At 43.8% G+C, this 23047-nt stretch overlaps 1 protein-coding gene across 6 annotated transcripts in view; it reads left to right on the top strand.

Annotated features, from left to right (window-relative positions):
- LOC140153164 (uncharacterized) overlaps positions 1-23047 on the top strand; it is a 43092-nt gene that overhangs the window by 10635 nt on the left and 9410 nt on the right. For 2 of the 6 annotated variants that reach the window (XM_072175825.1, XM_072175828.1), the window contains exons 3-10: positions 10093-10257; positions 13668-13808; positions 15420-15563; positions 16924-17064; positions 17498-17644; positions 18314-18380; positions 21450-21505; positions 22421-22490. In XM_072175825.1, coding sequence (XP_072031926.1) covers positions 10093-10257; positions 13668-13808; positions 15420-15563; positions 16924-17064; positions 17498-17644; positions 18314-18380; positions 21450-21505; positions 22421-22490 — 931 coding nt within the window. Of the gene's footprint in view, positions 1-10092; positions 10258-13667; positions 13809-15419; positions 15564-15622; positions 15767-16923; positions 17065-17497; positions 17645-18313; positions 18381-21352; positions 21400-21449; positions 21506-22420; positions 22491-23047 lie in introns of all 6 variants that reach the window. The other 4 variants (XM_072175829.1, XM_072175831.1, XM_072175826.1 and 1 more) reach the window with 3 other exon arrangements.

Here is a 23047-nt window from a genome sequence, read left to right on the forward strand (position 1 = left end):
GGAAGATCCGGATGGGACCGCGCCTGTGGAGCATGGCAGGCCCGCTGAACGCGGCTCCGGTCCCCGGACAAGCAGGCGGTTCCTTCGGGACTGCTAAGCGCCCAAAGGCTCAGCAGCCAGCGAAAGCACTGACTATACGCCGGAGCAAAGTAGCAGGCAGCAGAGCGGTAATCACCAGCTTAAAACCCTAGCGGGTTTTGTAGCAGGAGGATACCAGTCCTCAGCGAAAATCCTCACAGGTTTTTAGCAGGAGGACACCCGCCTGTTGCAGGCATATCTCACGGGCTCAAACAGCCACAGTAGTAGCCAGCGACGGGCAGCATGCAAGGGTACCCGGGCTTGCCTGGGTTGAACCCTAGCATGCATGGGTTCAGCAGAGACGATACCGCGGCTAACGCTGTGGGTGTAGTCTTAGCAGAACCAACTGGGGTTGTCACACGGCAGCGTTCCATGGCGGGACCGCCGAGTGATACCCTGGGCCCTAGAATAGCTGCTGGCTGTCCACAGGACTGGCTGGCGATTATTCAGGGGTTGGGCTCGCAGTCTCTCACGGGACAGCGACCCAGGTGCATTCGGTGGCAGCTACAAAGACGCGCTACGGCTTGACTTCAGTGGTAGCCGCTATGCACCCGCCCATAGCTGCCGTGAGTGGTCCGCCACACACAGCGACCTTGGGCGAAGCTCTAGAGGGTACAGTAAGTAGCTTGAACAGCCTAGCTGATCAACAACCCACTTATGTCCTCGAGAGCCAGCGGAGCGTGGGTGATCCATTACCGTCAATGGGTCAATTACCCTCTCTTGATCGATCACTGTCAAATCAACAGGGCATAGCTCCATTGATTGACGCTGCCTATTCAGGTGGCGAGGTGATTGATCGGGGTATGCACGCTCAGCTACCCGTGGTACTAGGCAAGCTCCCTCAGCCAAGGGACAGCCGGTATAGCGGGTACCCATACACACGGCTTGATCTCTTTGCGGGGAACGCAGTGAGGCATGGGTACAGTGGTACACAGCCGGAGCCCTCACGGGCACCCACGCTGGAACCACGATACAGCGGTACACAACCGGAACCCTCACGGGTACCCATGCTAGTATCAAGGCGGTACCACGCCAGCACACAGCTTGATCCCCTAACAGGGAACGCAGTGTGGCGAGGGTACAGCGGTCCGCAGTTGGGAACCCTCACGGGTACCCACGCTGATACCGCACCGGTACGCAGCAGCACCGCTTTAGTCGCCACAGTCTCTGTGGCAACAAGGGGGAGGCGGTGCTGGTACTGCAGTACCATGGGGTTACCCTGGTGGCGGATCCTTTCAGGGTCAGCTGCCGGCTGGGTATGCCCCGTGGTACCCGCCGCAGGGTGTTTCTTCCACGGCCAGCACCGTGGCAAGTGTCGCCAGCGATGGCCACGCAGTACCAACATCAGCTGTTGACCAGGCCAGCCGGCATGGGGCTAACCCAGATCTTGATCAGGGTAGGCCCCGTGCTGCTAGCGCTAGGACGACGGCTGCGAGAGCATGCGGACCCAGTGGTGCCATGGCGGGTACCTCAGGGTCTTGCGGGAGTACTCCCTCTTCTGCTGGCAGGTAGTCGGCGAGCCACACAGTGGTTATGCCTTCTTACCCGCTTTCAGATGCCCGTCCTCAGTTACCGGCATCATCGGAGCATGATACGGATACTGTGGGCGAGGGAAAGGAGTCGGAAGCTGAGTCCGGTAGTGACATCACTACAATCTCCTGCACCCGCTGCCCCGCGAGGGGAGCAACAGCACTGATCTTCCTCCGGACACCCCCTAAGGGGGAGTCCATGGAAGAGGACCAGGGGATCCTTTCAGTAGGATGCTCAGCTGCTGCTTCCTCACAGGGGACGCCTGCACTCTCATTCCCGCAAACCTCACGGGTAGATATCGAGGGCTGTCGAGCTCAGTAGAGCTATGACGCCGCGGCGTGCTTGCACGCCTTCCTCTGCGATGTAACGCGGGAGGACCACGGGACCTACCTGAGGGGATCCGAGAGGGACCCAGATGTCGTCAAGCGTATCACGCCAGACAACATCTGAGCTCTTCCGCATGAGGTGAGCCTATTAGCGGTGCTAACAGCTAGCCTCAACGAGAGCTCCATGGGCCTAGCCCATAGGGTGTCCACTCAGCGCTGGGAGGGGCCTGCCACTCCAATCGCTCAACGCGATGGAAAGGCAGGGTCCTTTTTCTCTTTGGATGCTTCTGCGCCACGGTGGAGGACCGTGCAAAGAAGCTACCAACGGGAGCACTCTGAAGAAGTCGGAAACTGCCCTTACCATGGGTAGGAGCTCCGACTTCAGCAGGCCGTGCACCACCAACAGTACCGAGCCCACTACCTCTGCAGCACCCATTTCTGGGAGGCGCAAGGGTAGCACAGGAACAGCTGGCAAGCCCCGAAGAAGAGCAAGCGCCTTCCAAGGGAAGCTAGGCAGAGCATTCCTGGGGGCTCAGCGGTTTTTCCACAGGGGATCTCCCAGTGGATCGACCGCTTATGGCTTTCACCCAGAGGTGGGAAACCATCTCTTTGAGCGCCTGGGTATGGTCAGTGGTGAGTGGGGTTACAGACTGGCAACCCAGTCTCCCCACATTCGCCTGCACATTTCAGAGGTCCACAGTAGTGCCGCCAGACGGCCCCCAGCGCCGGGCACTACTGACAGGGATCACACAGCTTCTCACTCAAGCGGGCGATTGTCCCGGTCCCACCCCCGTTCTCTACGGGTGATCTTGGAGCCATTGGCTCCAAGGAAGATCGGCGACGGGAGCCCCTCCGGAACCGCAGGCTGTTGAACACGTTCTTCAGGCCCAAGAGGTTCAGAATGGGGACTCTCGCCGGTGCTAGCCTGCCCCATCAGGGGCATGGGAACAGCATCGCTAGATCTCTCGGACGCCTATCTGCATATGCCAATCGCTCTCAAGATCGGAGGCATCTGCGCTTCTAGGTACAGGATCAAAATTACCAGTTTTGATACCGCCATCCGCCTGTCCATCTCTCCCAGGGTGTTTAACACTCTTGGTCAGCGCGGTGGCAGCGTACCAGAAGCACAGGGGTGTCAACATCAGTTGCTACCTGGACGTTTGGCTCATATACGGACGCACTCCACTGAAGACTACGGGTCTCATGGGGTTGATAGTCCAGAGGGTGCGGGACCCTGGATTTTTGATCAGCTCAAAAAGTCCAGCGTGGTCCCGACGCAGACACCACTATTTGTAGGGGCCCAGATCACCCTCACGGAGGGGTTCGCGGTGCTCTCACCCGAGCGGGTGACGAACATGGTGCGGTGTGCCTGACTCTTGGCCGAGTCTCGGCAAAACCCGCTGTGGCATGGTTGAAGGTGGTAGGCCTAATGGCCAGTATGGTAGACCGCGTACTGTACTGTCGTTTCTACGTTAGGCTTACCCAACTACACCTTCTAGCCTGCTTGCAGGCCCAGTCGTCACCAATATCCCTCGCGGTTCCGCTTGTCGGAGATCGCGCGAGAGGAACTCTGGTGGTGGACCCATCAGCCCAATTTGACCCAGGGTGTCAGGTTTCCTGCACCCCCGGTATGTCACGTAGTGACGACCATAGCGGCAAAACGGGGCTGGGGGGTCCACATCCACGGAGACTCCGTCTCGGGCCTATGGGGGCCATAGAGACAGAGTTTCACATCAACCTCCCTCGCTTACGAGGAGGTGATCGTGGAATTACATACCGTTGTCCTGACGGATAACACAACCGTGGTAGCCTACCCCAACAGACAAGGGGACTCCGGGCCACCACGATTGAGCCTGCATGCACGACACCTGATAGGGTGGTGCAAGTTCAGGCAGATTACGATGAGAACGATACACATCGCGGGCGTTACCAGCATCCTCGCGCACAATCTGTCACGAGGAAGGGTGTCGGGACCAGCAGAATGGTCCCTGGCTCCGCAGGTCGCTCCGACGATCTTCAAGGGGATGTACCACCCTCGATAGCTCTGTTCGCATCTCATCGCAATCATCCACTGCCGGTGTACTGCTCAAGGGTCCCGGACCCCCAAGCCTTCACCGTGTACGCTCTGTCCATAGACTGGGGGAGGATGACAGCTTATGCAGTCCCTCCGATCTCACTACTCATGGGGGTGGTGGCCAAGATCGGGTGGGAAGACTGCATTGTCATTCTGCTAGCGGCAAGGCCGCTGGCACTCCCCGAGGTACCAGATCTACTCCGGATGCCCGGAGCGGAGGTACCCAGTCTATCACTAGAGCACCTGCAGTTAGCTGCATGGCCCTTACCAGGAACGCAAGAGCGGAGGGATACTTTTCATCAGAAGCTGTTTTTCTCATCGCCGGGCTAGACGGAAGTCTACCCTCCGCACGTATAGCCAGAGTCTGGCTCCATACTACGCTTGGTGCAATGAGACAAATAGCTCTCCGCTAGAGCCTCTGTGCTGCTAGTTCCGGAGTTTCTGACAGAAAAGTTCCAAGCAAGACTTCAGCGGGCCACTGGGGCCAGCTATAAGTCAGCTGTCCTCTCCATTCACCGAGGTTTCGAGACGGTCGACTATCATAGCCGATGGTTACCTTATTAGTCTCACGCCGACGGTATGTTCAACGTGTGTCTACCAAAAATCAAAGTGATCCTCCTAAGGGATCCCAACACAGTCTTAGATTACTTTAAGGGTCACCCTTTTGACCTTCCGCCAAAAGCGACGCTTAAATACGAACTCTCAAGATGGCTTTCCGGTTTGGCGTTGGCTTCGGGACGGCGGTGCTGAGTTGCACACGGTCTCGAGGTTAGCTTCCGTGTTCACAAACACTGGAGCGACACTGTTTCGGGCGCTCTGTTCTCGTGACTACGAACGGGCGCGGTGCATACCGACATTCGCCCCTCTCCAATCCCCAGGGTTGGGCAAGGTTCGCTGAAGCCAAAGATAGGCTGGGGTGTCCGATAAGGCGCTGCAGCACTATTTCTTCCGAACACAAGCCTTGCGAGGGACTCACGACCGCATTCATCACCCTTACAGAGCTTTTCGGTCCAGCCGCTGTCGCGATGGCTGGTCCAGGTGTTGGTGGGGTCCGGGGGAGGGCGGAGGTTTCGCGGCCCGCGACCCACGCGACACGCGCTATCGCATCAGCTTGGGGATCCCGTTCGGTTGTCCCTTGAGGAGATCTAGCAGGCGGTGTCCTCGGGCGGTGTCCCGGAAGCCACCTTCGCCTCTTCTCACGATACTTCCGCTTACGTTAGTAATCAGAGACGGGCGGAGGTTTACCGACATTGTTCGGGCGATCATAATACGGTGGTGTACGGGTACCAGGTTTTCAGACTATACAGAATACTCAGCATGGTAAGAACCAGTGTCGCTATTCTTAACCACCAAACTTATTAAGTAAGGAGGTTTATGTCTGTGATCGCGTGGTCTTTTTTGTTTCCCGACCGCTGGGGAAAATTTTTCTGACCTCGCGAAACCATCGCGTTATTCGCTCCCGATCCCCTGATCAGATGCTGACCAATCTTGTACCTCCATCCGCCGGTTACTTGCTAGATCGATCTTTCAGATGTTGATGCAAGAAGTATCTTAATCAACATCGGAACGGTAAGATCGACCGGTGTACTGAGTCTAGTCCCAAACAGAAATGTTTGGTAGACTCATAACCGTGCGATCTTACCTTTCCGATGTTGATTATCCCGGACCCCGCCACCCCTACAAGTTTGGTCCGAGTAGGGGATCCCAAGTCGGATAAGGGACGATCATATGGTGTGACGTCACCTTTTGGGTGAGTCCACCGGGGATCGGGGTTTTGTTATTTATTCATTTATGTGGGACAAAATGACTATTGGTTTTTCCGATCTCGGGATCGATGCAAGAAGTATCTTAATCAACATCGGAAAGGTAAGATCGCACCGGTTATGAGTCTACCAAACATTTCTGTTTGGGACTAATTTTGGCCTTGTGAGTGGTGGGCTCCAGTACTTAAATTGCAACTGAAAGATGAGCCGCCCACTTGTTTGTGATGACCTTAAAAAATTAATAACAAATGAAAAGGTAAAAAATATTTAACTTGTTGATATAATTTGAAGATGTTGCATACATGTAGATCAACCTGCAGCAAAAATAGCTGCATGTGGTCTCATTTCAAGATAAATAAAATCACTTCTAGTAGAATGATTTAAATAAACATGCATGAATTGACATTTTAATGACCATTCTTAAATACAGTGAGTTAAATTTTAATACAGTCCAATACAATTAAGGGTTTTTGTTAGTTTTTTAATTCAATTGTTTTTAGTATTTCTTAAAAAAAGTAGTGAGATCTTCTATTGCAGCCTTCTAACTCATTTATGAAGAGTTTTTTCTTTTCAATTGTTTTCAAATTGGAGAACTTCTAAACTATCACAAATAATGCAAGTTTAATTAATCTGTAAATATGGATCTATTAATAGTGTACATGTACGGTACAAACTGTATCTATTCTGTTATAAGGCAACACAAATATACATCATTGGTCAGTAATAGTGTTATGAATGTTATTCAAAGAAAAGGATATACATGTATTTGTATTGTGATGTTTTTGTTACGAACCTTGTGCAGTAGAGAGCCTGTTAATTACCACAGCTTAGCCCCATTTACAAGTCTATCTTGACATTTCAGCATTTAATTAACATATAGATTGAATACCAGCAAATGTGGTGTATAAATTTGTTTGTATGGTATCCAAATGAAGATTTTCCATAATAATCATTTGCTACCCAACCAGCAAATCTATATTGCTGTATACAGTACATCCATTCAAGGGTTTAGCCAGCAACCCATTCATCTGTCTTGGGTGGGGTGGGGTGGGTGGGTGGGGTTGGGTGTGGTGGGGTATGATTTGGTGGGGTATGATAGGAATGGGGTAGGGTGTTGTTGGGTAGTGCTGATGGGTAAGGTATGGAGTTGTGGGGTAGTGGGTAGGAGTGAAATAGTATACAAAAATGTTATATAGGGAGTGGGATAAGAGAAGGTTTGGGTTGGAGATGGGTGGGATCTGGGATGGGTTGGGTGAGATAGGGTAGGTTGAGTTCAGGTTAATAATATAGGGTAGGGTGTAGTGTGGTGGGGTAGTTGGTTAGGGGTGGGTTAGGGTAAGGTGGGTAGGTTTAGGTAGGTTGGGATAGGGGTGGGATAGGGTGAAATGAGTAGTGGGTAGGGTAGATGTGGGGATGGTGGGGGTAAGGTGGGATAGGGGTGGGGGTGAGGGTAGGGGTATGCCGAATGTCAAATCCCATGCTTTGTTCAATGGCTGTGATACATGAGGCAGAATGTATCTTACAGCACTGTTGATAGTGTTACCATTCTATCATATATAAATAGATGACTCATCTTGTTTTCGTATCTTTGTTCTCCCTTTGTCATCACCAAGGACAGCGTTGTTAATTGTGACCGTACAGCACGAATGAGTCGTAAATGTCCTCAATTGTATTCTGAGTTACAGTGTAAAATGGGCATGAAAATTCGTATTCATAGGTACCTCAATTTGGTGCTACGTGTACCTCATTTAATGAGATACACGTAGCACCAAATTGAAATACCTATGAATATGACCTTCATGCCCATTTTACACTGTAACTCAGAATACAATTGAGGACATTTACGGCTCATTCGTACTGTACGGTCACAATTGATAATTGCCAACCATTTATATTTGCTTAACTAGAAATTGCCAACTGTTGACATATTAAAGACCCACATGAATAACCCACATGAATAACTATCTTCTTTTCAGCTGGTCCAGACTGTGGTGATGTTATGTGCACAGCAGATTACGACCCACAATGTGGTACCGATGGCATAACATACAGCAATCTGTGTACCTTTCAAGCCAGTCAATGTGGCAAGCCATCTCTACAGCTTGCATATAAGGGGGAATGTACCCAATCAGCTGGTCCAGACTGTGGTGATGTTATGTGCACAGCAGATTATGACCCACAATGTGGTACTGATGGCATAACATACAGCAACCTGTGTACCCTGCAAGTTAGTCAATGTGGCAAGCCATCTCTACAGCTTGCATATAAGGGGGAATGTACCCAGTCAGCTGGTCCAGACTGTGGTGATGTTATGTGCACAGCAGAATACAACCCACAATGTGGTACCGATGGCATAACATACAGCAATCTGTGTACCTTTCAAGCCAGTCAATGTGGCAAGCCATCTCTACAGCTTGCATATAAGGGGGAATGTACCCAGTCAGCTGGTCCAGACTGTGGTGATGTTATGTGCACAGCAGAATACAACCCACAATGTGGTACCGATGGCATAACATACAGCAACCTGTGTACCTTGCAAGTTAGTCAATGTGGCAAGCCATCTCTACAGCTTGCATATAAGGGGGAATGTACACAGACAAAAAGAGGTAAATGGTGGCTTGCTTGTGGGAAGTGGTTGTCATCATTTTCACCATATCATTTTCGACAGATAGTTGTTTTTTATGTATTTGATTTGTTTACAAAACATATTGCCAAGTTTCAAATCCAATGCTTTGTTTAATTAATAGATCTAGTTGATAGTGTCACCATTTACTCATCTATAAATAGATGCTCTTTTTCTTTTCTTTGTTTTTCATTATATTTCATGTCACCATTACCATCATGATTATAATCACCACGGACAGCATTCAAATTGCAGTTACCACTATTCCATCACCTTCACCTTCGAGATAATTGAAATATTTTATATGCTGAACCAGCCAAAGGCAACTATGACATGCTAATGACCCAAATGAATGATTTTCTACTTCTTTTCAGCTGGTCCAGACTGTGGTGATGTTATGTGCACAGCAGATTACGACCCACAATGTGGTACCGATGGCATAACATACAGCAATCTGTGTACCTTTCAAGCTAGGCAATGTGGCAAGCCATCTCTACAGCTTGCATATAAGGGAAAATGTACCCAATCAGCTGGTCCAGACTGTGGTGATGTTATGTGCACAGCAGATTACGACCCACAATGTGGTACCGATGGCATAACATACAGCAATCTGTGTACCTTTCAAGCTAGGCAATGTGGCAAGCCATCTCTACAGCTTGCATATAAGGGAGAATGTACACAGACAAAAGGAGGTAAATGGTGGCTTGCTTGTGGGAAGTGGTTGTCATCATTTGTTTCATAACATTCTTGACAGATAGTTCTTTTTATGTATTTGATTTGCTTACAAAATACATTGCCGAGTTTCAAATCCCATGCTTTTTTATTATAGTTGTGATACATGGAGCTGATGTTTCTTGGCATTTATCTAGTTGATAGTGTCACCATTTTCTCATTTATAAATAGATGCCCTTGTTCTTTTCTTTGGTTTTCATTATCTTCATTGTCACCATTACCATCATGATTATCATCACCATGGACAGCATTAAAATTGCAGTTACCACTATTCCATCAGCTTCACCTTCAAGATAATTGAAATATTTTATATGCTGAACCAGCCAAAGGCAACTATGACATGCTAATGACCCAAATAAATGACTTTCTACTTCTTTTCAGCTGGTCCAGACTGTGGTAATGTTATGTGCACAGCAGATTATGACCCACAATGTGGTACTGATGGCATAACATATAGCAATCTGTGTACCCTGCAAGTTAGTCAATGTGGCAAGCCATCTCTACAGCTTGCATATAAGGGAGAATGTACACAGACAAAAGGAGGTAAATGGTGGCTTGCTTGTGGGAAGTGGTTGTCATCATTTTCACCATATCATTTTCGACAGATAGTTGTTTTTTATGTATTTGATTTGTTTAAAAACATATTGCCAAGTTTCAAATCCAATGCTTTGTTTAATTAATAGTTGTGATACATGGAGCTGATGTTTCTTATGGCAGATCTAGTTGATAGTGTCACCATTTACTCATCTATAAATAGATGCTCTTTTTCTTTTCTTGTTTTTCATTATATTTCATGTCACCATTACCATCATGATTATAATCAACACGGACAGCATTCAAATTGCAGTTACCACTATTCCATCACCTTCACCTTCAAGATAATTGAAATATTTTATATGCTGAACCAGCCAAAGGCAACTATGACATGCTAATGACCCAAATGAATGATTTTCTACTTCTTTTCAGCTGGTCCACCAGACTGTGGTGATGTTATGTGCCCAGCAGATTACGACCCACAATGTGGTACTGATGGCATAACATACAGCAACCTGTGTGCCTTGCAAGCTAGTCAATGTGGCAAGCCATCTCTACAGCTTGCATTTGAGGGGGAATGTATACAGCTGAAAGAAGGTAAATGGAGGCTTGCTTGTGGGAAGTGGCTATCTTCATTTTTTGCTTCAGCATCATTTCATTGATGAGGAAATTGCTTCATGTTACATATAGCCATTTCAAAGAGCTTTATAATCATTGCAAAATGTATAGCCCAATCATATGCATGACACATTATATAGACCATGTTCCTTGAAAATCTTAGTTCCTTGAAAATCCTAGTTCTTACATAATCATTGATCACATAATCATTAACTTGCTTAATCATTGATCGCTTCTGTAACAATATCAGCATAATTATTATTATATTTTATCTTTAGGAAGGTACATGTAATTATTATATTTTATCTTAAAGTAGGAAGAATATATTATTTATTTTGTATCACTGGTATTTATGGATATTATAATGTACATTCCAATTATTTTTTGTTTTGCTAAAGCTGACATTGCATGATGTTTATTTTAGGTATTTGTATCATTGCATTTTTAGGCAAGAATTCTAAAGTTCCACCATGGTGAAGATAACACAGCATTTATTTCATGTACATCATGTATAATATCATGCTGAATCTAGTAATAGTTGAAAGTCAAGTCTGTTGCTACAGACCAAAGTTGTCCAATACTATGTACTATATTCACCTTGCTGAGTCCGTGTCATCAGTGCTCTGTGTTTCATTGGGCGAAGCTTCACATCATTAGCATTCGCTCAAAGTGCTGGCATACACATGCACAGGTTAACACATGCAAATGCCCGTTTGTCACTGACTCTCTTAGATGAAAAATAGTACGGGACAATGCTATTGATCAGTGCAGTATTGCACACTACAGGGCAAGAATGAAATTCTCTGCAACAGTTCGGGGGCACTGCTAATTCAAAGACGTCTCTGATATCAAAGACGGGTCAGTGATTTCACATACGGGGGTCTGTGATATCACATACGTTGTACTTTTTTTACAGTTCGGCACTAGATGCAGCACATCGGAACGAAGGTGACTATCGGAATATGCTTTCCTATGTTTAGCAAATATCTGCCTGTGCAAACATCATATCTATCTGTGCAAATTCTGACAAATGGTCCCAGAAAACACTTAGATTGGCAAAATCGAGCCATATCCAACGTTTTGAAGTAACAAAAATCCCAAGTCATGGGGGAGTGAATATTTTGGCAAGGCAAAAAAAGGAGGGAACAATGAATTTTTGGCCAGTGGACGAGGGGGGAGGGGGGCGAGTTTTGGCACACATTGTGGCGGCAACTTTTCAAAAATATATTCCAAAATGACTTGAAAAATGGTAGGCCCCTTCGGAAACGTTCAGGCCTAACCTCATGGCCTGACTCTTGCACACATGCATGGGATGAATTCGGAGAAATATGGACACTTGTATTTTGTTGATAGGGGTAGGGTTATGTTATGATTAGGTGGCTCAAAATAGATCAACAAATTACGGTAAACCAGGCGCGTGCCCTCTGCCCAGGGAGTGGGGCTTTGGGGCCTGCAGCCCCAGGTCTTAAAAAAATGAGGGAGACAGAGAAAGAGAGAAGGGAGAGGGAGGGAGAGGAAGGGGAGTGACAGAGCAGTGGCATAGCCAGGCCCGTTTTTTTTGGGGGGGGGGGTGCTGATTTTGAAAAAGTGGTTCTTTTTTTTTCCAGGGGCGATTTTGTAAAAAGTGGACCTTCTTCACAAACTTATGGACCTTTTTTTGACTAAAAAAGCATAAAAAACATATTTTTTTGCTCGCTACGGTAGCAAATTAGGATTTGTTTGAGGACTTTTGCCTTCACCGCACGGCCCCACTCTGCGCGCACGGGCCTGGGCATAGCCAGTGGGCAGTATAGTGCCCCTAAAAAATTGAAGGGCGGAAAAGGGAGGGAAAAGGAAAAGGTCTACTTTTTCTGTTTGATTTCCCAAAAATTGAAAGAAATATCCCGACAACTGAAAACATATAAAATAACTGCCAATACCGGGACGAAAATGTTACAAAAATCAGGACAAAATATTCGCAAAACTGGGTTGAAAATTTTGTTTTGCCACAGCCACCCAGGCTCATTTCAATATCCGCGCATTTTTAGGCAAACGAAAGTGGGAAAAGTGGAAAGAAAACAAGGAAGAAAACAAGAAGAAATGAGGAAGAATACGTTCTGAGTCATTGCGCATCATAATTATGTTCATGCTTGAAATTTGTGACACAGAAGTTGCATCCACTGGAAATCCATTCTAAAATACATATTATGCATTATCATGACATGGTTATATGGCCTATAGGCTATGTTTAATCATGATGGTCGGAAAAATAAGTTAATAATAGGAGCCTAATGCAAAATGATGCACCAATTGGCTTTTAGTTTGAGGATAATATCCTCCTCACAAGTCGGGTCCATTGAAATCTGTTATGGCCAAAATAATACGAATAATAAGTGTAAACTTTTACACCAAATTCTCCAACTTCTGAGGGAGCACATCCCCTCAGGCACCCTCCTCCGTCAAAAAAGAAAAGGCTAACTTGCAAGTATCCATATAGGCTAGGGCTGCTAAGAATACGCAATTATATGTGCCGCAATTTGCGTATTTTGGCTCCAATTGCGTTTTTTGACATTTTTGAAAAAATCTATAAAAAAAAAAAAAATTTCGATTTTTAATTTTTTTTCGCGGATTTGGAGAGTCCCTGGACCTAACATCAAGTGCTACCATCATTAAAAAAAAAAAAAAATTGGAAAAAAAAAAAAAGATACAAAAAAATTACAAGTTTGTATCCAAATGGGACCAATTTGTAACTTGTGTTCACTTCAAAATCTATCTAAGATATGCGCAGGAGGCGCAGGGACTCTCCAAATCCGCGCAAAAAATATATTAAAAATCGCAACAAAAAAAAAAGAAATCATGGATTTTTGTGTTTTTTGGAAAATCGGGATGCGTTTTTTGGCCTCCAAAATCGCGTATTCCTAGCAGGCCTAATATAGGCCTAATTGAGCAGGTTCATACCCATGCAGAAGCCAGGTCCGCAGGAAATTTGTTAGGAATTATAGGCCTATCTTTCATAGATATCAAAACAACCCTGATCATGCTGATTAGGCCTACTCGCAAAATTATTCCTGTTGCGCCAGTTCACGTTCACAATATCGTTTGCCGCTGGGTTTTGAGACTGGTGAGTATGTGATTTATGAGACGTCTTTGAATTATGATACTGTCAGGTGACTCAGCACTGAAGAGTCTTTGATATCAGAGACGTCTTTGAATTAGCAGTGCCCCCGAACTGATATTGGACTACTGTATGTACTGGGGAAAGAAAGCAAGCCACATCAAACAGATCTATGGAGGATCCTTGCTTCCAAACTAGATTGAAAATGGACACTCTTGCACCTAAGTCACAACCACTCCTTTATTTACCTTATCATGTTTCTTTTAAAAATCTATTGCTTTTTTTAATGTCACAGGTGAGAAAAATGGATACTGCCCTGCTGTGACCTTAGATCAAGTTGGGATATGTGTGAATGAATGTAGCAGGGATTATGATTGCACTGGAACTGAGAAATGCTGTAAAAATGGGTGTGGTTTCACATGCCAACGTGCACGCAGTAAGTATAGACCAATATTTCCATGATGTTACAGATCAATTGACCTTTTTCCCTCTATCCCACAATGCACTATTCCAGGGGGGTATGACGTAGTTCATCAACCTCATAGATTGTGTGCATCCGATGGTCTTTGCCAGGCCTTTGCATTGAATTATTTTGTCTTAATATGGGCATACTGATTCCATATATGCGGATTATCGTAAAGGCCATCAATGTTACTAATTATGCAATTATTGAATACACGAGTGATGCAGTTACGGAGCGATGCAAAACATCTGTGTAAGAGATTTTGTTTACGTCTTATTTTTATCTCCGAAAAAAGTGAAACGGACGCCGACAAAATATCACTGCGTGTCCCGTCATTAGTTTTTCACCATTAGGTCTATAAAATGTATACAAAGTTAGGTTTCAATAGCAGGAAACTTTTTTTGGCAACGACACCATGTCAATAAGGCATAGAAATGTTGTTTTTTGCCCGATAGGTATTAGTGATCGCGCGCCATTATCGTGATTATCAGGGATTTCTTTTTTGTGATGAAGTCACCAGCCGTAATTTCCGTATTTTAGAATGTAATGAACATAACTCTGTACTCCCCATGGAGATGATGTATTTTATGACACTCATACCCCCTGGAATAGTGCATGATGGGAAAGAGGGAAAAAGGTCCATAAGATATATTGCTGATCGAGATCAGGAATAAAAAGGGATCAAAAGCTATAGAATCTGTCTGTCACCCGAGATCGCGAATATGAGCCCTTTTCTTTCCCAGCATGCATCAGTTTTGCCTATCGATCGCTTTCAGCAAATCAATATACCTTATCAATTTTGAGTCCAGCATTTGAGTCCTTCATTTGTAAACTTAAAATACCGAGCTGTGACGACTGTTGCATGATTCACACAATGCATTTGTCATATGATAGCAATGAAAACAAAGACCTTCACAGAGGTTGGTGAGAAATGGTAGGAACTAGACTGAAGTCCTACATCTAAAAGAGCCAAATTGGGCTATTCCAGTTGAAATCCACACTACTCCTGTGGAAGATTTAGGAAATATCTTCCACAGAGGGAATATGTTTTTCAAATGTAATTGGCCAGGGTTAATCATTTTGAAACCCATACTCCCTCAATTTTATGGCTTTACCTAGATCTTCCACAACTGGAGTGAGTATTTCAAATGGAAGTTACCCAATTGTCTATTCTATTCAAAACTCACACTCCCTCTGTTGAAGACTTGAGCTAAATCTTCCACAGGGGTAGTAAATGGAATGGCCCATTTTGGTGGTCTTCTGATCGTTATGCAAGACTGATACTTACTTGGTGGGAACCAGGATGAGAACTTCACAGGTGTGCTTGCTTTCTGGGCAAATCCTTGGAGATGTTTTGTCTACTTTCAAACAATGTGAGGAGTTGAAGGGTTGCTAAGGAAGCTGCATAGGTAGTGTATTTTCTATCGGGTTTTGGTCACTGCCTAATATCTGACATTCACTGTCGTAGGGAAGGAGTGGTAGAGAATCAGGACGCCTATATTCTTCTTGAATGTAAACCTTTGTGTGTCCATAATCATTTCTGCTAATAACTCATTCATTTACTGGTGATTCTTCTATGTACAGCATCTAAACCAGGGGAATGTCCCCCTATCAATGAGGACGAGATGTTATGTTTTGATATGATGAATCCATGCAAGAATGACATGAGTTGCGAAGGAGTAGAAAAATGCTGCTGGACAGGATGCAGTCCAATCTGTATGAAATCAGGTGAGTCAATTGCAACTAGCTTTCCTTGCTAAAGAGCTTATCATAATTCTTCTCAACAGCATCTAAACCAGGGGAATGTCCCCCTATTATAGAGGAGGAGATTATATGTTTTAAACAGACCAACGCATGTAAGACAGATATGGATTGTGAAGGAGTAACCAAGTGCTGCTGGACTGGATGTAGTCCACGCTGTTTGACACCAGGTGAGTCATCTATCACCAGCTTTGCCTGCTAAAGAGCTTTAAATTATCACACAATTCTTTTTACCAGACTTTTAAAATACTTGCAGTACTCATGATGCGCTACTCATTGGCTGTGCTTACAATTTTTGGAAATAAGGGCCAAAAACATGCATTTTAGGGTGTGTTTCGTATGTTGTGATAAGACTCCTCTCCCATTGTATCCATGTGCCATATCTGGTCTTTATACCAGTAATACTAATAATAACTTGAAAGTAAATTTATGCGCAATCCATGGAGCGATACAAGCATGAATGCAGAAATGATAAATAATCACGCTGATTGGCTGATCAACGATCATAACAACAAGATGGCTAATCACTGATCATCTGGCATGTTGAAGGGGCAGAGACTTCGCCCCCAGGATTGCCAAAAAATTCAGCTCGAATTGTGGGTCAAATTTTTCTAAAGTCATCCAATCTTTCTCTTAACCATCGGTTTCTATGGGTCAGGAAGTTGCTGGTGCCAGTGTTGAAAATGGTAAAAAATGGCCCAATGGGGCTTCCAAATCGCAGGTTTGGCAACCCTGTTCGCCCCTTCTATGTGCTCGATATCACCATCACATACCCGGAACAATTAGGAAATTTACTTGGGGCTCATATTGAAATACCCTACCACATTTTCACACAGAAAGAAGGCAGGATTCCCCTCGCTAAGCGCGCGCCTCAGGAAAGCTCGGTCATAAAACGGATGGATTATATGCATCAGTGATACACCCTGCCCAGGATTTTAACAAAAGAAGGCTAGCACAGGAAAGCTGCAGGATGGCGCACACCTTCCTGTGTAAGGGAATTTGAATATGAGCCCTTATATATAATGATGATAATGCTGATATTGGTAATACTAATCATGACACTTACCCTAACCCTACCCCCAATCCCTGCTATTTTAAAAACTAAATTCTAACCTTAAAACCAACCTTAAAACTCGATATATCAAAACAAAAATTGTGATGAAATAGCAAGATTACAGAACAAAAGTAAGTGAAATTGTGTGGTGTCAAAAGATCCAAAAAGGAAGACCATCATTGCAAATCATATGATTCCAAAATGAAATACAGCTTTGTTCCTAGTGGCACGAAACACTAACATTATTTTCTCTGTTTGTTTTATGGCCACCAGCTCCGAGAGAAGGATTTTGTCCAAAGGAAGGTGATGCCACAGCTGGTTGTGACCTTCCATCTTGTCAGGAGGATCATGATTGTGAACCACCACAGAAATGCTGCCCTGCTTGTGGCACCAAGAAGTGTTCCACTGCAGAAGGTAGGAACTATTTTAACAGAAACATACATTTTTTACATCAAGACATGTCAAAACTGCATATGATACAACAGCCATGTCCAAACAAAGAGACCTTTTGGGGAGGTGGCATAACAGAGTGTTTATGTAAAACATCTTAAGTCACTCTGCCCCGGCCCCTCCCCCAATCCGGGGTACACCCCTGCACCATATATTAAGAGTGTCAAAAGGACATGTGAAAACACCAGAGTATCAAAAGATGATCCCTCTGATATGGACTTTTCTGGGAAGATTAAATGCTATTAAATATTAACAACCTAGAGTACCAAATGCATGTCAGTAGTTTCTAATTACAGTGTTTTCACAATGTATTCTTATACTTCATTGTATTTCCTCTGACATATACTATCTAGATAGTACTCATCTTGTGGTATCATTCTATAACTTTCGTTTCCAGTTCCCAAGCCAGGATTATGCCCAGCAGTAGAAGAAGGAATGATGGGCATATGCATGGAAGGTTGTAGTATAGACAGTGATTGTGAAGGAACAACGAAATGCTGCTCTAATGGATGCGGTCATGCATGTAAACCACCAGCTAATAACAGTAAGAATCTCTCCTTACTTGATGTTGACAGCTAAAAATGTTGTTTAGTCTTAATCCAACAAATGGGATGAGTGACTCGGTGTTCAATTTTGCAAGACATGAGCAAAGAGAGTTAAAGAGGAGCTGTTTGCTCCTTACCTGACTGGACCAGGGATGGGGCCGGGGAGGTTATTTTGTATAATGGACGGTCCAGTCTGGCCCAGAAACGGGTTTGGTCTGGTCTATTTTTTCTACGGTCCAGAGAATTCAGCCCAGGGTTTCATGAGGTAAACATTTCAATGCTTAGTTATAAACCATCAAATAAAACAATGATAAATGAAATTTATTTCAAAATTAAATTGCTGATAACCACTCGAAAGTTCGACCTCCATAGTTGCATCCATGATCTACATGCATGTATACGACTACTAGTATGCATCATATCCGTATCCAGCACTAAATCAACGGATTGTGACGTCTTGATGCCGGTCCAGTGTGGAAAGTGTAGGAATCTCTGGGTTGAAAATTATGGATTCCTCCAGGTTGTGGGCAATTTAAAGTAAGCCCTGATTTGGGGGAGGAATTGCAATTATATGAGGATACCTATCAGAACATTCTCCAAAAATATTACCTCACATGTATAATGGCATTAATGGTTACTTTTGATGATTTTATGTATTTATCCGCCAGCTTGCACGTTTCATGGCAAAGAGTATCTACCAGGTCCAGTGCCAGATCCAGATGGCTGTAATTCATGGTAAGTTAGTCAAGACAAGATAGGTTGGTCTCAAAGAGATTAAATTTTACAAAGACCAGATTCTGCCATGTTTGCCTGTTGCTCATGGAGAGCAATATAGAGTACCTCCGCATTGTTTTGCCATTCACCTGGTAAACTGTGTATGCTCGCTATGCGTTCTACATCTAATACACTGTGCCAGTAAGGGCTCATATTGAAATACCCTACCACGTTTTCACACAGAAAGAAGGCAGGATTCCCCTCGCTAAGCGCGCGCCTCAGGAAAGCTCGGTCATAAAACGGATGGATCAGTGATACACCCTGCCCAGGATTTTAACAAAAGAAGGCTAGCACTAGAAAGCTGCAGGATGGCGCACACCTTCCTGTGTAAGGGAATTTCAATATGAGCCCTAACACAAGCTAAGGGTTTCGCATGCAAACCTATAACACTTAAGCTTAAAGATGCACTTACTGACTGTTCCATTTTGGGCTTTTCCGATCATTACCGGATCAAGATACACTATTTTAGTAAGAAACCAATATGGTGGATTTACCAAACCACATCCTCCCAGTTTTACTTTTTTGCATGCTAGAAAGAATGAAAACATTTTTATCCCAATACTTGGAGTGTCAAGTAAAATATGTCATATTGATAGGGCCGTCAGCTTTCTTTAAGAGGTAGGTAGGAACAGCTGTGCTTCTCTACCTATAGGTATGATCACTGTGCTCATCGCACATCTAAAATTACCAAATTCTGAGTGAATTGCACCTTTTATATATTCACAGTATTTGATTCAGTTACATGTGTTAAATTTTAATGACCTACAGTTGTTGGAAAATAACGCATACACTGTTCCGATAGGTGACATTGTTCAGAAGCATGGAATCAACTACCACATTTATGCAGATGACTGTCAATTATATGTATCTTTTAATCCTTGGATTACTGGTGATAAGCAAAATGCTCTTGAAAAGATCTCAAGTTGCATATCAGAAATCAGAGCCTGGTTAACTGTGAACTATTTGAACTCAATGATGCTAAAACTGAGTTTTTTTGTCGCTGGTTCTGCCTACAACATTAGGCATCTTCAGTTATCTGACATTGAACTCTATTGGTTCATCAAAAATCACGCCATCCACAGTCGTCAGAAACCTCAGTGTCTATTTTGATAGCACAATATCACTCAATTTTCACATTGACAATCTTCGCCACTGTATTTTATTCCACATCAGAAATATCTGGCGAATCCGATCCTGAGATATATTGATTCAGACACATGTCATCACACAGTTCGTGCTTTGGTCATTTCAAGCCTTGATTACTGCAACGCGCTTTTTACTCGCTTGTCATCTAAGAATATGAGCCGTTTGCAACGCCTACAGAACAGTACAGCGAGTGTTATATATGCTGTTGGTCGTCGAACTGAAGCTGCGCCATTAATATCAAAACTGCACTGGCTTCCTGTGGCACACAGAGTAACTTTTAAGATCTTGCTTCTTGTGCACAAGGCACTTAATGATCAATCACCTGCTTATATTGCTCAAATGTTCTATTATTATGTTACTGCTCGCCCGCTCAGATCTTCAAATGATCCCTCACGTCTTGCAATTGACAGATTCAACTCTGTTGCTGGAGAACACAGGTTTCCTGTTGTTGCTGCCAAAGCATGGATTGGTCTACCACAACACATCACGGGAGCCTCGTCTACAATCACTTTAAAGAAACTATTAAAAACACACTTGTTCTGACTTTCTGGTTGTTATTGCTTATGTATTTTGCTCATGTTATTTTTGTAAAAGCAATGTTGCTTTGGTGAATTACGTCCTAAGAAACTCACAATTTGTGCATGAAATGTTCCAGTTGAAATACCAAAAAACAGCCCAAATTAGTCCCAATATTCTGTTGGGAGTAATGGGTTGTTCTAGTTGAAATCCATACACCCCCATGGAACTCATGACCTTAGTCTCCCACACAGGGAGTGCAGATTTCAAATGTAGTCACCCACTCCATTTGAAATCTCTGGATCTGCACCCCCTTTGTCATGTCTTCTGTATGGGGTGTATGGAACTGCTATTGTATTAGAGTGCCTTGTTATCATAACCATTCTACAGAAATCTTGCATTGGTCGGATAGTTTCAGGGCAACTTGTAATCCATAATTCTTTGCTGTTAGACCTGAGATGTTGTCATTTGACATCGCATCGATTTGCAATGCGCAGTAACGATGTTCGCTAAATGATAATTGATATGCATATCAGCGTGATGTCAAATGACGATATCTCAGGTCAACTTGCAAAGACTTAATGGATTTGCCGAAAAGGTGAATTGAGGTATCAAAATGCGCAAAACATTGGCTTCTTTTTGTTATTTTGTATGCACATACTTGATTTTTTGCCTTAAAATAACCACACACACAAAATGAGAGTGCGCTACTCAAAGGCTAGATGTTGATCCAGAAGCCTCAGCACACTTTACAGGAAGGTAGTTTACTTTTTATAATGTCATTATGAAAAGTCAAAAGGGTAATGCATGTGGTGAAAGCATTTGATTGCACAGAAAGCATAGTGAAATTGAAAAGTTTTCGGAGAAATATGATGATAATCATAAAAAAAGACTTTGCAGCATATTTTCAAACAGCAGACAAATCCATACTCAAGTTTAGTTTGGGTACGAATGTGCCACTGACAATTTGAAAGTGGGCCCATTCATATACCAATTTTCCAAGAAATTTGGACCCATCGCTATACCAAAAGTCAAAAAGTTTTTACCAACTTTTGCCTAAATTTGTGGCAAATTTCAAACATTTTGGCTACAGTTGAAAATTGGCTATGGGTTAAGTTTGAAAAAATGATCCATTCATATACCAAATTGGTCTAGATGAAGGTTTCATTGATATACCAAATGGCACCTCTTCTGATTGCAAACAGTATGGGCATTGCATGTGAAGGTTTAATGACTGCATGTATGTACTGTATTCTTTTTTTGCTTGACAGTTTTTGCACTGAGAATGGAGGGGTTGCTTGCACTGAGATGGCATGCTGTAAGTATTGATCAAAATAAGTCAATGATTATCTTCTCTGTATATTACAGTCGATGTATGAGTAATCATGGTAATGGAGGTGTAGCTTGCACACGAATGATGTGTTGTAAGTATGTTTTACTGTGTTCAAGATGAAGAATTTTATTGAGATTTACGACTTGGACTATTTTTACATATGTGACCATCCACCACGAAATGGTAGTAAAGTCGGCTCTAGGTCATTTTCTGTTTATTGCCGATTTGGAAAGAATACACTTTAAGCTTTAAAGATGACACCTCAACAAGCTTCATTGGACATCTGGAAGTGAAGTTATGGTTCATCAAAGGTCAAATTCCTAATAAATCTTACATAGAAATCCATTACTGTTTTTGATTGTATCTCAAAATGGAAAATGCCGACTTTACGACCAGTTTGTGGTGGATGGGCACATATGACAATGTTAGACATGGGATTTTTGTATGGTGGATTTTGGAAAACACAAACAAATTTACTCAATCCAGCACAAATGATGCTTAAAAAGAGAGCAGTTTTACTAATGCATGTGAGGGCTTTGAGACAAACTACTAAATTAAGATGACTTAAATTGGCCAATTAACTGTGTGCATGTTATATTATTCAGTAATAGGATTCACAACATGCGTGTTGAGTAAGGGTTAGGACTGTGATTGTTTGGGTTCAGATAAGATAGCTTACACTTCCCATAATGCATTTCTCCCATTTCCTGTACTGATCTGCTTTATTGTGCAACATGGGTTGATAGTGATGAAATGTACCTCAATGAACAGAGCACATCCAGATCTTGCAAAATATATTTTTTCTTTACTATCAACCCACATTAAGCCAGTATATTCTTAAAATGAAAACAAAGGGAGTCTGTACAAATCATGGGGGTGTAATTTGATAAAATGAGGGGATTTATCATGTTGCAAAGGATTCTGGGAAGGGTAAGATATCTTCTCTGTTTTGGGTATAGGTTGGAATTGGATACATTATTCTAATATTTTCTATCTTGCCTTTCAGCTTGTGATATAAATGATGAGACCATTTTCATGGGTGACTCATATCCAAAGGGTGATGGGTGCAATACATGGTAAGTGATAATGATAAATAGAATTGAAACTAATGAATCTCTCTGTGTCAGATGGCGCTTTGTAGCGCTGCTGTGGTCTTCACAAGAGTACGCCACCTCACTCGATCTGATGCCAAGTGCATTGCACCTTGCATTCCTTGGTTAGAAACCAGCTTCATGTCATTAGTCCAAGATGTTGGTGGACGTCCTCTTCCTCGTCTGCCTTCCATAGCCCCTTGCAAAATCTGTTTTTCTACACCTTCATGTTTCCTGACAATATGGCCAAAGTACTTCAGCTTTCTCTCCATTATGCCGCTTCTGATGGGTAGACTTGTACCAATCTTGTCGAGGATCCAGGAATTTGTTCTCCTGTCTTTCCATGTCACTCGTGAGAAGCCTCCTGTAACACCACATCTCAAAAGCATCTACTCTTTTCCTATCATTCTTGGTCATAGCCCAAGACTTGCATCCATAAGTGGCAATGGAAAACACAGTTGCACGAAGTAGGCGTACCTTGAGGTCAATGGATAGGCCTCTGCTTTTCCATATGCTAGACATGCCCTGCACGTTGTCCTTGC

The sequence above is a fragment of the Amphiura filiformis genome, chromosome 5 (genome assembly GCF_039555335.1).
Source record: "Amphiura filiformis chromosome 5, Afil_fr2py, whole genome shotgun sequence".
In the NCBI taxonomy this organism is placed as follows: domain Eukaryota; kingdom Metazoa; phylum Echinodermata; class Ophiuroidea; order Amphilepidida; family Amphiuridae; genus Amphiura; species Amphiura filiformis.